Source organism: Auxenochlorella protothecoides (assembly GCF_000733215.1).
Source record: "Auxenochlorella protothecoides strain 0710 unplaced genomic scaffold scaffold53, whole genome shotgun sequence".
Classification (NCBI taxonomy): domain Eukaryota; kingdom Viridiplantae; phylum Chlorophyta; class Trebouxiophyceae; order Chlorellales; family Chlorellaceae; genus Auxenochlorella; species Auxenochlorella protothecoides.
Genome location: NW_011934321.1, coordinates 127537 through 137567, shown reverse-complemented (window position 1 = coordinate 137567; position 10031 = coordinate 127537). Strand labels below are relative to the sequence as shown.

General features: G+C 66.7%; 4 protein-coding genes across 4 annotated transcripts in view; 2 read left to right on the top strand and 2 right to left on the bottom strand.

Moving 5' to 3' along the window:
- The window catches only part of F751_4474 (Timeless-like protein), a gene marked incomplete at both ends in the record, with an annotated part of 7672 nt that extends 3937 nt beyond the window's left edge, over positions 1-3735 (top strand). The window contains 11 exons of the mRNA XM_011401869.1: positions 37-180; positions 380-497; positions 735-857; positions 1068-1193; positions 1334-1467; positions 1712-1827; positions 1962-2049; positions 2201-2296; positions 2454-2606; positions 2756-2911; positions 3034-3735. Coding sequence (XP_011400171.1) covers positions 37-180; positions 380-497; positions 735-857; positions 1068-1193; positions 1334-1467; positions 1712-1827; positions 1962-2049; positions 2201-2296; positions 2454-2606; positions 2756-2911; positions 3034-3735 — 1956 coding nt within the window. The remainder of the gene's footprint in view (positions 1-36; positions 181-379; positions 498-734; positions 858-1067; positions 1194-1333; positions 1468-1711; positions 1828-1961; positions 2050-2200; positions 2297-2453; positions 2607-2755; positions 2912-3033) is intronic.
- Positions 3736-3922: 187 nt separating this feature from the next.
- Positions 3923-4848, bottom strand: F751_4473 (hypothetical protein; the record flags this gene model as incomplete). Its single annotated transcript, XM_011401868.1, has 3 exons — positions 3923-4505; positions 4619-4659; positions 4774-4848. The coding sequence occupies 3 exons, from the start codon at positions 4846-4848 to the stop codon at positions 3923-3925; spliced, it is 699 nt and encodes a 232-aa protein (XP_011400170.1).
- A 467-nt stretch (positions 4849-5315) lies between these two features.
- Positions 5316-8138, top strand: F751_4471 (hypothetical protein; the record flags this gene model as incomplete). Its single annotated transcript, XM_011401866.1, has 7 exons — positions 5316-5473; positions 5602-5688; positions 5848-6151; positions 6334-6825; positions 7199-7451; positions 7681-7873; positions 7982-8138. 7 exons carry the CDS (start codon positions 5316-5318, stop codon positions 8136-8138), a joined length of 1644 nt encoding a protein of 547 aa, XP_011400168.1.
- Positions 5573-6190, bottom strand: F751_4472 (hypothetical protein; the record flags this gene model as incomplete). Its single annotated transcript, XM_011401867.1, has 1 exon — positions 5573-6190. The coding sequence occupies one exon, from the start codon at positions 6188-6190 to the stop codon at positions 5573-5575; it is 618 nt and encodes a 205-aa protein (XP_011400169.1).
- Positions 8139-10031: the final 1893 nt, after the last annotated feature.

Sequence of the window (10031 nt, the reverse complement as noted above, 5' to 3'; positions counted from 1 at the left end):
CCCCCCAACCCCCCCCCCCTTCCACCCCTGCCACAGCACGCCTCCGTCCCGCTGCTGAAGGAGATGCTGCTGGTCGTCGACCTCGCGCGCGTGGCGGGCACGCGCCATGATCGCCTCGTGGCCGATCGACTCCAGCGCAGGCTCCTGCACGACGACCAGAAGGACAGCGGGCTCCTGCCGGTGCGGTAAATGTGGGGGGCCAGTGCCTCAGCTCCCACTGTGCTGCCTGATGTCTCAGAGCAATCCAGGCTTGAGCCTTTGCATTGCGACCGCCATCTCTACGTTGAGAGGACCACTCAACCCATGGAACTCAGTCTCCAGGATGGCACTGAGCGCACAAATAATGCCCACTTCCACTTCTCCACGCTGGGTCGTGCAGGTTCTCTCCCGGCTCATCCGCGGCTACAACTACCGCTTCCAGCCCAGGAGCCATGCACTGGAGCTAGTGGAAAGCATGCACATCGTGCTCGGCATCGTGGACCGCCTGGTGGCAGCGGGTAGGGTCTGTGTCGTGAAGCGCGAGAGAGCGGGTGGATGACAGCAGAGCAGCTGCGCATCGGCCTTGATGCACCGCTGCAAATCGGCTGCTGATCTTAATGGCTCACATGAGCGTGTGCCTGGTGGGCGCATGCGACCATATTCTGGGACAGGCTGGAAGCCTGAAGCTCCTCGCATGGTGCCTGGCAAGCTTGAGGACAACCTTACAAAAGCTTTGATCCACTGACACCACGCAGAGTCGGGAGGCTTCCGGGTGTGCACCAAGAAAACCGTGGCGCTCCAGAGCGAGGGAGGAGAAGGCGCGAATATTGCAGCCCCAGAGGAGAAGGCGGCGCAGGACGCCACCGGAGAGGATACAGGTGGCCAGAGCCCACCGGCGTCTGCGACGTCGGATCCGAGTCCACCGATGGTAGAGGGCCAGGGGGACGCTGGCGAGGTGGAGAGCGCTGCTCCAGCGGAGCAGTCTCCGGATTGCGTATCCCGGCGAGCAGCCAGTGAGACAGGGTCCGGGGACAGAGGAAGCCGTGGCGGCGGGTCCCCTGCTCAGTTCCATGCCGCTGGCGGCACAGGGGTGGTGGGAAGGGACGCATCGCCCCAGGAGTCTCCCAAACCGGAAGCAAGGGGCCGGACGAGCGTGAGGAGGGAGGTCGCCTTTGATGCGGAGCGCCGCATCCGGCAGGAGTGCGCCCACCCCGGTGAGTCTGATGGGGGTCTGGGGGATGTGGGAGCCTTGAATGCCACTGCAGTGAAAATGGTACCCATGCAGATTCTTTCATTGTAGATTTGTTTGTGGCACCACACCTACCACTCTCTCCCCTCCACCTTCCCATGGCAGCGATGATCCACTTTGTGACCTGGCTCCTCAGCGGGTACAGGGAGAACAGCTCCTTTGCAAACCATGCGCTGGTGTCCTTTCTGGAGAGGGTTTCGTCCCCAAAGAGCATGAACTTGGAGCCTATGTTGTACCAGGTGACTTGGCAGTGGACGTTGTCTTGACTCAGTGGCAGGGGCATCAACACTGGATTGAGGGGACAGGCCAGTGCTCTGGCAGCAATGGTAGACAATGGATGCTTCGGGATGGGTCCTCTGCTGCTGCATCGCTTTGACATATATTGATGCACGGCACATGTGTGAACTCACGTGCAGCTGCTGTGCATGCTCTGGCTCCTGAATTCTGTAGTCTCAACTCACTGCTTCCCTGTGTTACCCCCAGATGAGCGTTCTCCGGCTGTTCCATGCCATCCTAGCGGACCCTGCAGCTCGTACCGTCCCCTCCCTCAAGCCGGCCTTGGCCCTGGCGACCAGGGTCACACGGAACCTCATGGCCAGGTGGGCTCGGCTTGCCGTGCGTGGGCGGGAATGGGGCCTCCACAGGGCAAGAGGAACATGGGTTGCATGAAGGCGGCCCCATCCAGAAAAATGCTTGGTCGTCATCCCCGGGCACGACTTCCACGGTATCATAGGCTGGCGCCCCCAGAGACGCCCGACGAGCTGGATTTGGACGCTGCAAGACCAGAGACAGACCCAGACAAGGCCGCAGCCGAGCAGCAGGTGCAGGCGGGCGGGGGGGGGGTGGAGGGAGAAATTGCGGGGACCTCCCATCTACATGGCAGGTTCTTGCACACAGACACTGCAATTGTTGAGCAGGGTGGCGCCAGGTCTTGCCACACCAGAGTCCTTGCCGCCGCTCCCTGCTTTCCAGATCAAGGCTTCCTGTACCAGCATGCTCTTCGTGGAGCTACTCTTCTGGAAGTCCGCTACAGTGGCCGAGGACGTACGGGAGCAGTACAACTGGAGGGTGAGACTTGGGAGACGCAACACCTGGCATCCAGCTCGTGGCTGGAGTGCTCGACTGCCGGGGAAGATACGGGCTCTGCATGTGCTGTCAGGGTGTGCACGTCGATTGAAGTGAAACCTCAAGGGACCACCCCCTTTCTCACCCCTCAACCATGCAGAAGCTGCTGAATCCAGCGCCAGCCCATGCTGTGGCCAGGAGACGGCACAAGTGCGGGGCTGACAGCGAGAGCGAGGTGGAGGGGCCTGGGACCGAGCCAGGCTTGGCAGGCCTCCCACGGAGATCCAGAGCCGGCACCTTCACCGAGGTGCAGGTGTGCGGCCTCCCCTTGCTGCGATGCCCCAGGGAGTTTGCGGACTTGACTCTTCCCTGCCAGGGTGCGGGCGAGGCTACAGCCCCGGCCCCCCTCTGTTTCTGAACCAACTTCAATGCCACCCCTCCCCCGCCCCGGGGTGCTCTCAGGCCAAGGAGCTGCGCAGGGCGTTCGAAGCCTGCAACGGCGCCAAGGACTGCCTGTCACGTGTGGTCCAGGCCCTGGGAGGCCGCTTCAAGAAGGTCCACGTCAGCCGCCAGCTGGCTGCCATGGGCCTGGCCAAGGGGAAGTTCACGCCCGACCAGGTGTGTGGGGGGGGGGTTGGCAAAAGGTTGTTCTGGCCTCTTGACCTCCAGAACATAATGACACCAGAACCCACACCCTTTGACCCTGGCGCTGAAGCTTGCTGCCCCTCAAGTGACCGCAGGACACACTCCTGGCCGCGTACTGCGAGGAGTACGGCGGCAGCACGCCCGACGGCCGGGCGCTCATCGCAGAGCGCCTGAACGCCGGTTTCTCGGCCACCCAGGTGAAGCGGCGCTTGCAGGCCCTGGGGCTCGTCGCGGGCCCACCCACTGCCGCCGGCAAGCAGGCTCGCGATTGGCAGGCCCTGCTGGGATCCTCCAGTGACGAGGATGGCAGCGAAGGCGAGGCGGGGCCTGGCGACCGCGGCAGCTCACCTGTCGGGGACCCAGCGGTGGAGGTCCGGCCTCCTGGCAGCGTTGCCTCTGCTCTGGACGCTGAGGAGAGCGGGATCGAGGGAGAGGGCGGGGCCGAGAGCGGCAGTCAGGCGAGCGCCCCGCTTGGACACCTGAGCGCGGCTGAGCCCCCTGAGGCCGCCGCGGCCTCGCCCGAGTCCAAACGTGCACGCCTGGAAGGTGGGGAGGACGTCGAGCAAGCGGCGGCTCGGCGCAAGGCCGCCCTGCAAGCCCTGCGCCAGTGCCGGCTGCAGCAGCAGGTGGCGGCAGGGGAGCCAGAGTCCCGTGCATCGGACCCTGAGCCGCTACTCTCAGCCAGGGAGGCGATCCAGGCTCCGGACAAGTCGAGCGGCCGTCGTCGCCTGAAGAAGGCGGGAGCCGCCCCCGCCTCGCTGCTGCTGGACGCCAGCCTCATGGATGAGGATGCGTAGAAAGCGATTGCATGCGTGCGCTCTTGCCCCAATGGCGTACTCCCATCGCAACAAGCCCTCGCATCATCTGCATGCACCTGCACTCGCTGCATCAAGTAGGCACCAGTCGATCAGCATGCCGTCAATGTTACAGGGGCCGATCGGGCCACGAGCGGGTCGGGATCAGAGTCAAGAACTTCTCACAAGCTCAATCCAGGGGCCGGTCCAGGCTGGCGGCCAGGGCGCGGCGCAGGTCCGCCCCCTCCCCCGCCTCCTCATCGGAGCCGGGGGGGCTGGAGGGGGCCACGCCGTCGGATCCCGGGCCGGGCGTCCTCCCGGCCAACACCTTCTCGACTGTGCCAGGCGCCACCTCCCGCGCCCGGGCTTCCTCTGCCTGCATGGCGGTGGCGATGCGCGACATGCGCGAAATGCTCTCCTCCAGGCGTGCGCGCAGGGAGGGGATCTGGGCCGCCGCGGCCTCCAGCTGGTCCTGCAGCGCCTGGAGGCCAGGCTCTAGGGCCGGGAAAACAGGCTCGCGCGACGCCGAGCCCGCGTCAGCGTCCGCCTCCGCGGGGCTTGCCTCAGACGAAGGACGGGTGGAGGCCAGGCGCAGCGCCAGCTCCTCCTGCAGCGCAGTCTGCATCGAGGTGCGCAGGGTCGCCACCTGCTGTGCAGCGACCGTCACCTCTGCCTCCAGGGCGCGGACCTCCTCATCCACCGGAGGTGGGGGGATGAGTGGGAGTGCCGGGGAGCCAAGGCCCCTCGCAGGGACCAGAGCTCCCAGCTGGCCCCTGGATTGGGTGCAGGTGGGGACTTGTTTTGGAGCTTGTGTACATCTACTGCATCAGGGCAGGAAGGACAGCATGGCGATGCTTGACTCTTGGTTATGCAATCTCTGGCCAACCTGATGGGAATCCAGGCGTCCAGGAGGGTGGCTACTTGATCCTGATCGGGGCCATGGGAAGGAAGAGACAAAGGACCTTGGTTGGGAACATGCCTGTGGCTATCCCACTCCAGGCACACATCAGGAGTAGATGCTGCATGAGTTCAGGCACCTACCACTTTGTTGTACAGCTCAGCTTCAACATCCGTCCCACTCGTCTCGGGGGAGGCCTGGAAGGGTGAGACGAGCATGGCGAAGGTGACAATATCGCACATCGGTACATTTACAAATACTCATACAGCGGCATCGCCACACTTACCTGCAAATGATCCACAAGACTCTGTTGCAGCAGGTCGTGCAGGGTCTGCCGATCCCCTGGTCCCTGCAATTGCACGAGTGTCGCCATGTTCTCGTCGACAGAATCGGCGAAGTACAGAATCAAGTCCTTGGTGTAGATCAATCTGTAGCGTGCCTTCGGAACCAGGTCTCCGGCCACACGCTGCGCGCAGATCTCTCGGGAGCTTGTGGAGGACAGGTGGCAGTTCAAATGACATGGCAGCATGCCCAGCACCCTTGCCCCTCCGCCTCTCCTTGATGGTTGGGCAGCATGCTCCTGACCCCATGGCTTGCTACTGGTCCTTCAGAAAGAAATTCATGAAATTACAGGAGGCTGGTTGAGGTGCATGGTGGGCTTCGAGGAGCTCTGCTGCTCCCTGTGATGCAGGAGACGAGCGGGAGTGGGGGCCTCCCAGCCCAGACTGGCAGCACCCACAAGCATGGCTCGCTGGGCTCCTACCTGGCCTGCCTGCGGGACAACCCCTCCTTCACATGGCTTTGGATAGCAGAGGCAGTCAACACCATGGGGAGCTGGTTCAAGTGAGATGTGGGCGCGTCGAAGGTGCCCGGTCGAGGCCCTGGTCCGGATGCTAGCGTATGGCAGCCCCCCGGACCCCAGGGGGCACACCCGACCCTTCTTCAGCCCCCGCCCCGGCCCCTTCCTGCAGCTATGTGGCCGTCTTGATCCTCGTCAATTCCTACTCTCAAGGCTCGGGCCTCGCACTCGCTGGCGTGGTGCTGCTGCACTTCCTTCCGTCCCTGGTCCTGGCACCCATCGCGGGCATGGTGGCCGACAGGCGAGTGGGTGCCTCCGCAGGCACGAGCCTGCCGGGGGATGAGCTCCACCCTGTCTGCCTGACCACTTGTCCCCGGCCGAGCCCCCCTCGACCAACCTCCCCACCCACCCTCCACAGGTTCAACCGGGTGGGCATCTTGATCGCCACCTCCCTGCTCTCCTGCGCCGTGGTCTCTGCCCTGGTGACCGTCACCTCGCGGGAGCACACGCCGCGCCTCTACGCCCTGCTCTCCCTCCAGTTCACGTGCGTGGCCTTCTACACCCCGGCCCGCACTGCGCTGATGCCCGTGCTGGTGGCGCCCCGGGACCTGCCTGCCGCCAGCACCATGGACACCTTTGCCTGGTCGCTGACGGGGGCGGTGGCCTCCAGCCTGGGCGGCGTGGTCACCTCCAAGCTTGGCGTCCGCGCCGCTTTCCTCCTGGTACGATGCGCGCGGCCTGCACATGGCGATCCGGGGCATGCAGCGCTGGGCGGTCGGTGCCGTCGGAGTCGGCTGGCAGGAGCGCCGGGGTGCAGGTGCACGGCTACCCCCACTCGCTCCCCAGAGCACCACAGGGCACCTCGACCATCCACCCTCCGTCTTCTCCTTCCCGAAACGCACAGGATGCAGTCACGTACCTCGTCAGCGCGGTCTGCGCCGCGCAGGTCCCCCGAGCGCTGGGCGTGCCGGGGGCGCCCGCCGCCAGCACCAGGGCCCGGGAGGGCGAGGCACAGCCCCTCAGCCTGGAGCTGGCGGCGATGGAGGCGGTGGGCTGCGACAGGGGCGCCCGCACCGCGTGCGGCGAGGGCTCGGCCTCGGACTCCGAGCCGGAGCCCTTGGCCAGCGCCGGACGCAGCAGGGCGCTGCCTGGTATGGCCAGCGTCGGACGCAGCGGGATCTTGAGCAGCACCGGCAGCATCAAGCAGGGCGGGATGCTGCACAGCGCGGACAGCGCAGTGCTCCGGTATGACTTTGGGTCGCAGCTGGCCGCTGGCTGGCGCACAGTGACGGAGGGGTGCAGGTACCTGGCAGCCCCCGAGAACCGCGACGTCGCGGCCATGGTCACGCTCAAAGGCGCAGGCTCCCTATCCTGGGGCTGCATGGACATCATGAATGTGAGGCAGCGTCAGCCAGGGGGTGGATGTTGAATGAGGTAGAGGGGTGGAGGAATATACCTCCAGGCAGGCCGCATCGTGTGATGGGTGGCAGGGATGCGCAGGGTGCTTGGCGCCGATCGCACGCCCGCAGGTGCAGGATCCATGGCACATGTTCCCCTGTGAACCTCGCTGCCTTTTTATTTGTCGAGCGCTGGAGTGCCTCTTCTCTCGTGTTCCTGCAGGCACCCTGCCTGCCCGCCGCTGCTATTCCACCAGACCAGTTCCCTTGCCCACCCACTCCTTCCTGTTCACCCTTTCTTTCTCCATCCTCCTGTCTTCCCCCAGCTGTCTATGACTCCGCACACACACTCCCTACCCCAATCCCTTCCAGGCCCGGCTCAGCGACCTACCCGAGATGCAGCACCTGGGTGACGCGCCGCAGACAATGGGCTACATCTTTGCCATGGTGGGCGTGGGCTGCCTGGTGGGCCCCCTCGTCCTCAACCCCTGGGTCCCGCCGCGTGTGCCCCTGCTCCTGGCCGCCTGCGCCGGGTCCCTCACGCTGCTCAGCATCAGCTACGCCGTCATGCTGGCGGCCCCCGGGATCGGGCTGGTCCTCCTCTCCACCTTCATCCGCGCCCTGGGTGAGGGTGTTTATGTATCGGAGGGGGGTGTCCCTGGAGGCATTCTGTTGCGAGGGTTCTGTTGCGAGGGTACCGCGACGCCCATCAAACACTGGGCCCGGTTGGCGCAGGCAGGGCCCTGCAGCTCGGCCTGACCGCCGCCGCCCTCACCGGAACCGATCCGCCCAGGTCGGATATCGACTCGCACCCACCCACCCGTCCTGCACGCTGCCCCTCGTACATGCCGCAGGCTCCGCGACCGTGTGGATCTTCAGTAGCCTGGCCCTGCAGCTGCGCGTTCCCGGCGCCCTCATGGGCCGAGTGTCCGCCTGGGAGATGGCACTCTACACCCTGGCCGAGTCCTCCAGTGGCCTGGCCACAGGCCTGGCCCTGGATCTGGGCCACGCCTCCCTCCGCGCCGTGCTCTGTGGCACCCTGCTCCTGTCCGCCATCCCCACGCTGCCCTGGCTGGCCTGGGCCGCTCGCCTCTGGCGCCGGCGGCGGCGCGGCGACGGCGCCGGCACGGAGGGCGGTGCCGCCGCAAGCCGGAGCGGAGGGAGCACCACGCACGAGGAGCGCGGCGTGTATGCGCCGGTCGGTGTGGAGGGCGATGCTTTGCCTCTGGGCACCAACAAGTCCCTGGATCTGGGGATGAGGCCCCGATACCATGTCGAGGTCCAGGCCGGGATGGCGGGGGAGGTGGCGTAGCCATGGTGGCCCGAGCCACTCGACCTACGTGAAACCGCCGGCGGCAAGGACCACGCCCAGGGGGCTGCGTCTGGCCGCCGCTCCCCGCTGCCGCGCACACCCGGCCCGCGGATTGGGCAGCTGCTTTGCCGACCGCGGATTGGGCAGCTGCTTTGCGGACCGCGGATTGGGCAGCTGCTTTGCCGACCGCGGATTGGGCAGCTGCTTTGCCGACCCCGGATTTTGCTTCGCCGGGGCCGGTTTTGGCGATGCGTGACTGGCGAGCCTGCACGCCGGGCGGACTGTGCCCCACCCGGTGCCCTCCTCGTGACTCTCCCGTGACCGACTGAGGTTGTATACACAAGCATGCCCGCGCCGCCCCGGGGGGCGGGCAGGGTCTCAACGAGGGGCAGAAAGGGGGACATGGGTGGGGCTGCGTCGCGCTCTGGGCATTCCATGCCACGACGCTCCGGCGTGAATCAGAACGGCAAGGGATGGTGTCCAAGGGGGGGGCATGCAGCTCAGAGCGACAGTGCTGAAGGGTACTACCGATGAACGGTGTGTGTGAGGAATGGGGCAAAAAGGAGCAGGGACCATGGGTGGGCGGAGTGTGGGGGGGGTGTTCTTTACGCAGTGTTGGAGAGAAGTGGTAAAATGCAGCAAGGTGACGTGCCGACGCCGTCCCCCCCCCCGGGGTGGGGGGGGGGGGGCGGCGCGGCGCGGTGCCGGCGGCAGCGAAATGGCAGGGGGGGAGGAGCAGACTGGGGCCACTCCCATACTTTTTTTTTCATGCACCCAAAAATCTCGCAGACATGGGAAGTGGAAGAAAATCGGGTATCGTTTCGTCACATGCACGGGGGCGGGGACCAAGAGGGCCGCGGCAGGGGAGCTAGGGGCCCCCGCGACGGGACCGGAGAGGAAAACGAGCTAAAAGTATGGGCGAGATGAGGGGTGCAGGGGCGTGAGGTGGGGTGTGGAGTGGGCGGTGTGCGGGACGGGGGTTGTGGGGGGGGGGCAGGGATGGGTGGGGGGGGCCAGGGATGGTGGGGGGGGCGGCGGCAGGGTGCGAGCCAGGCCGAGGTGTGTGAAGGGCGAGGGCAGGGATCTGGCAGGCCGAGGGGGGCCGCGGCCGTGCCTCCGGCCCAGCGCCACCCATGTGCCCGACGCGCCTGATCCCCCACCGCACCGAGCCCACACCCCCCACCCGCCCGCTCCTTGGAGAAAAGGCAGACCAGGTTTGCTTGGCCCTGGCAGCAGGGGATTCCCATCCCCTCCAGCAGTATCCATGGGGCGATGGGGTGGGGTGGGGTGGTGGTGTACGACACACTCCCTCTCGCCTGGCAGCGGCTCGGGATGGCGCCGGGGGGGGTGCGGCTCACAGGAAGCCCGTGCCCCAGTTCAGGCTCAACCCGCCGAGCCCAGCCTGCGGCTGCGGAACACGGAAATGGAGGGGGGTCGCAGGTGAGTGCCGTGTGGGGCGACCAGGGGCCGCCCAGCTGGGGGGGCCACCCACGACGCCGCACCCAGCCTCACCGTTCTGCGGGAGTCGCGGTCACGCCAGCACGGCCCCTCGGCCCACCCACTCCCGACCCACTCCCGCCCTCCACCGCCTCCCCCACCTGCTGCTGGCCGTTGCCGGCGGCGGGCTGCGCCCAGAGGCCGTAGCGGTACGCGGCCTCGGCGCTGCCCTGGTCGCCGGTGCCCTGGGCCCCCGCTGGCCACCGACCCCGGGCGCCAGACGCCGGCATCGCGACCCACTCCCGCCCTCCACCGCCTCCCCCACCTGCTGCTGGCCGTTGCCGGCGGCGGGCTGCGCCCAGAGGCCGTAGCGGTACGCGGCCTCGGCGCTGCCCTGGTCGCCGGTGCCCTGGGCCCCCGCTGGCACCGACCCCGGGCGCCAGACGCCGGCATCGG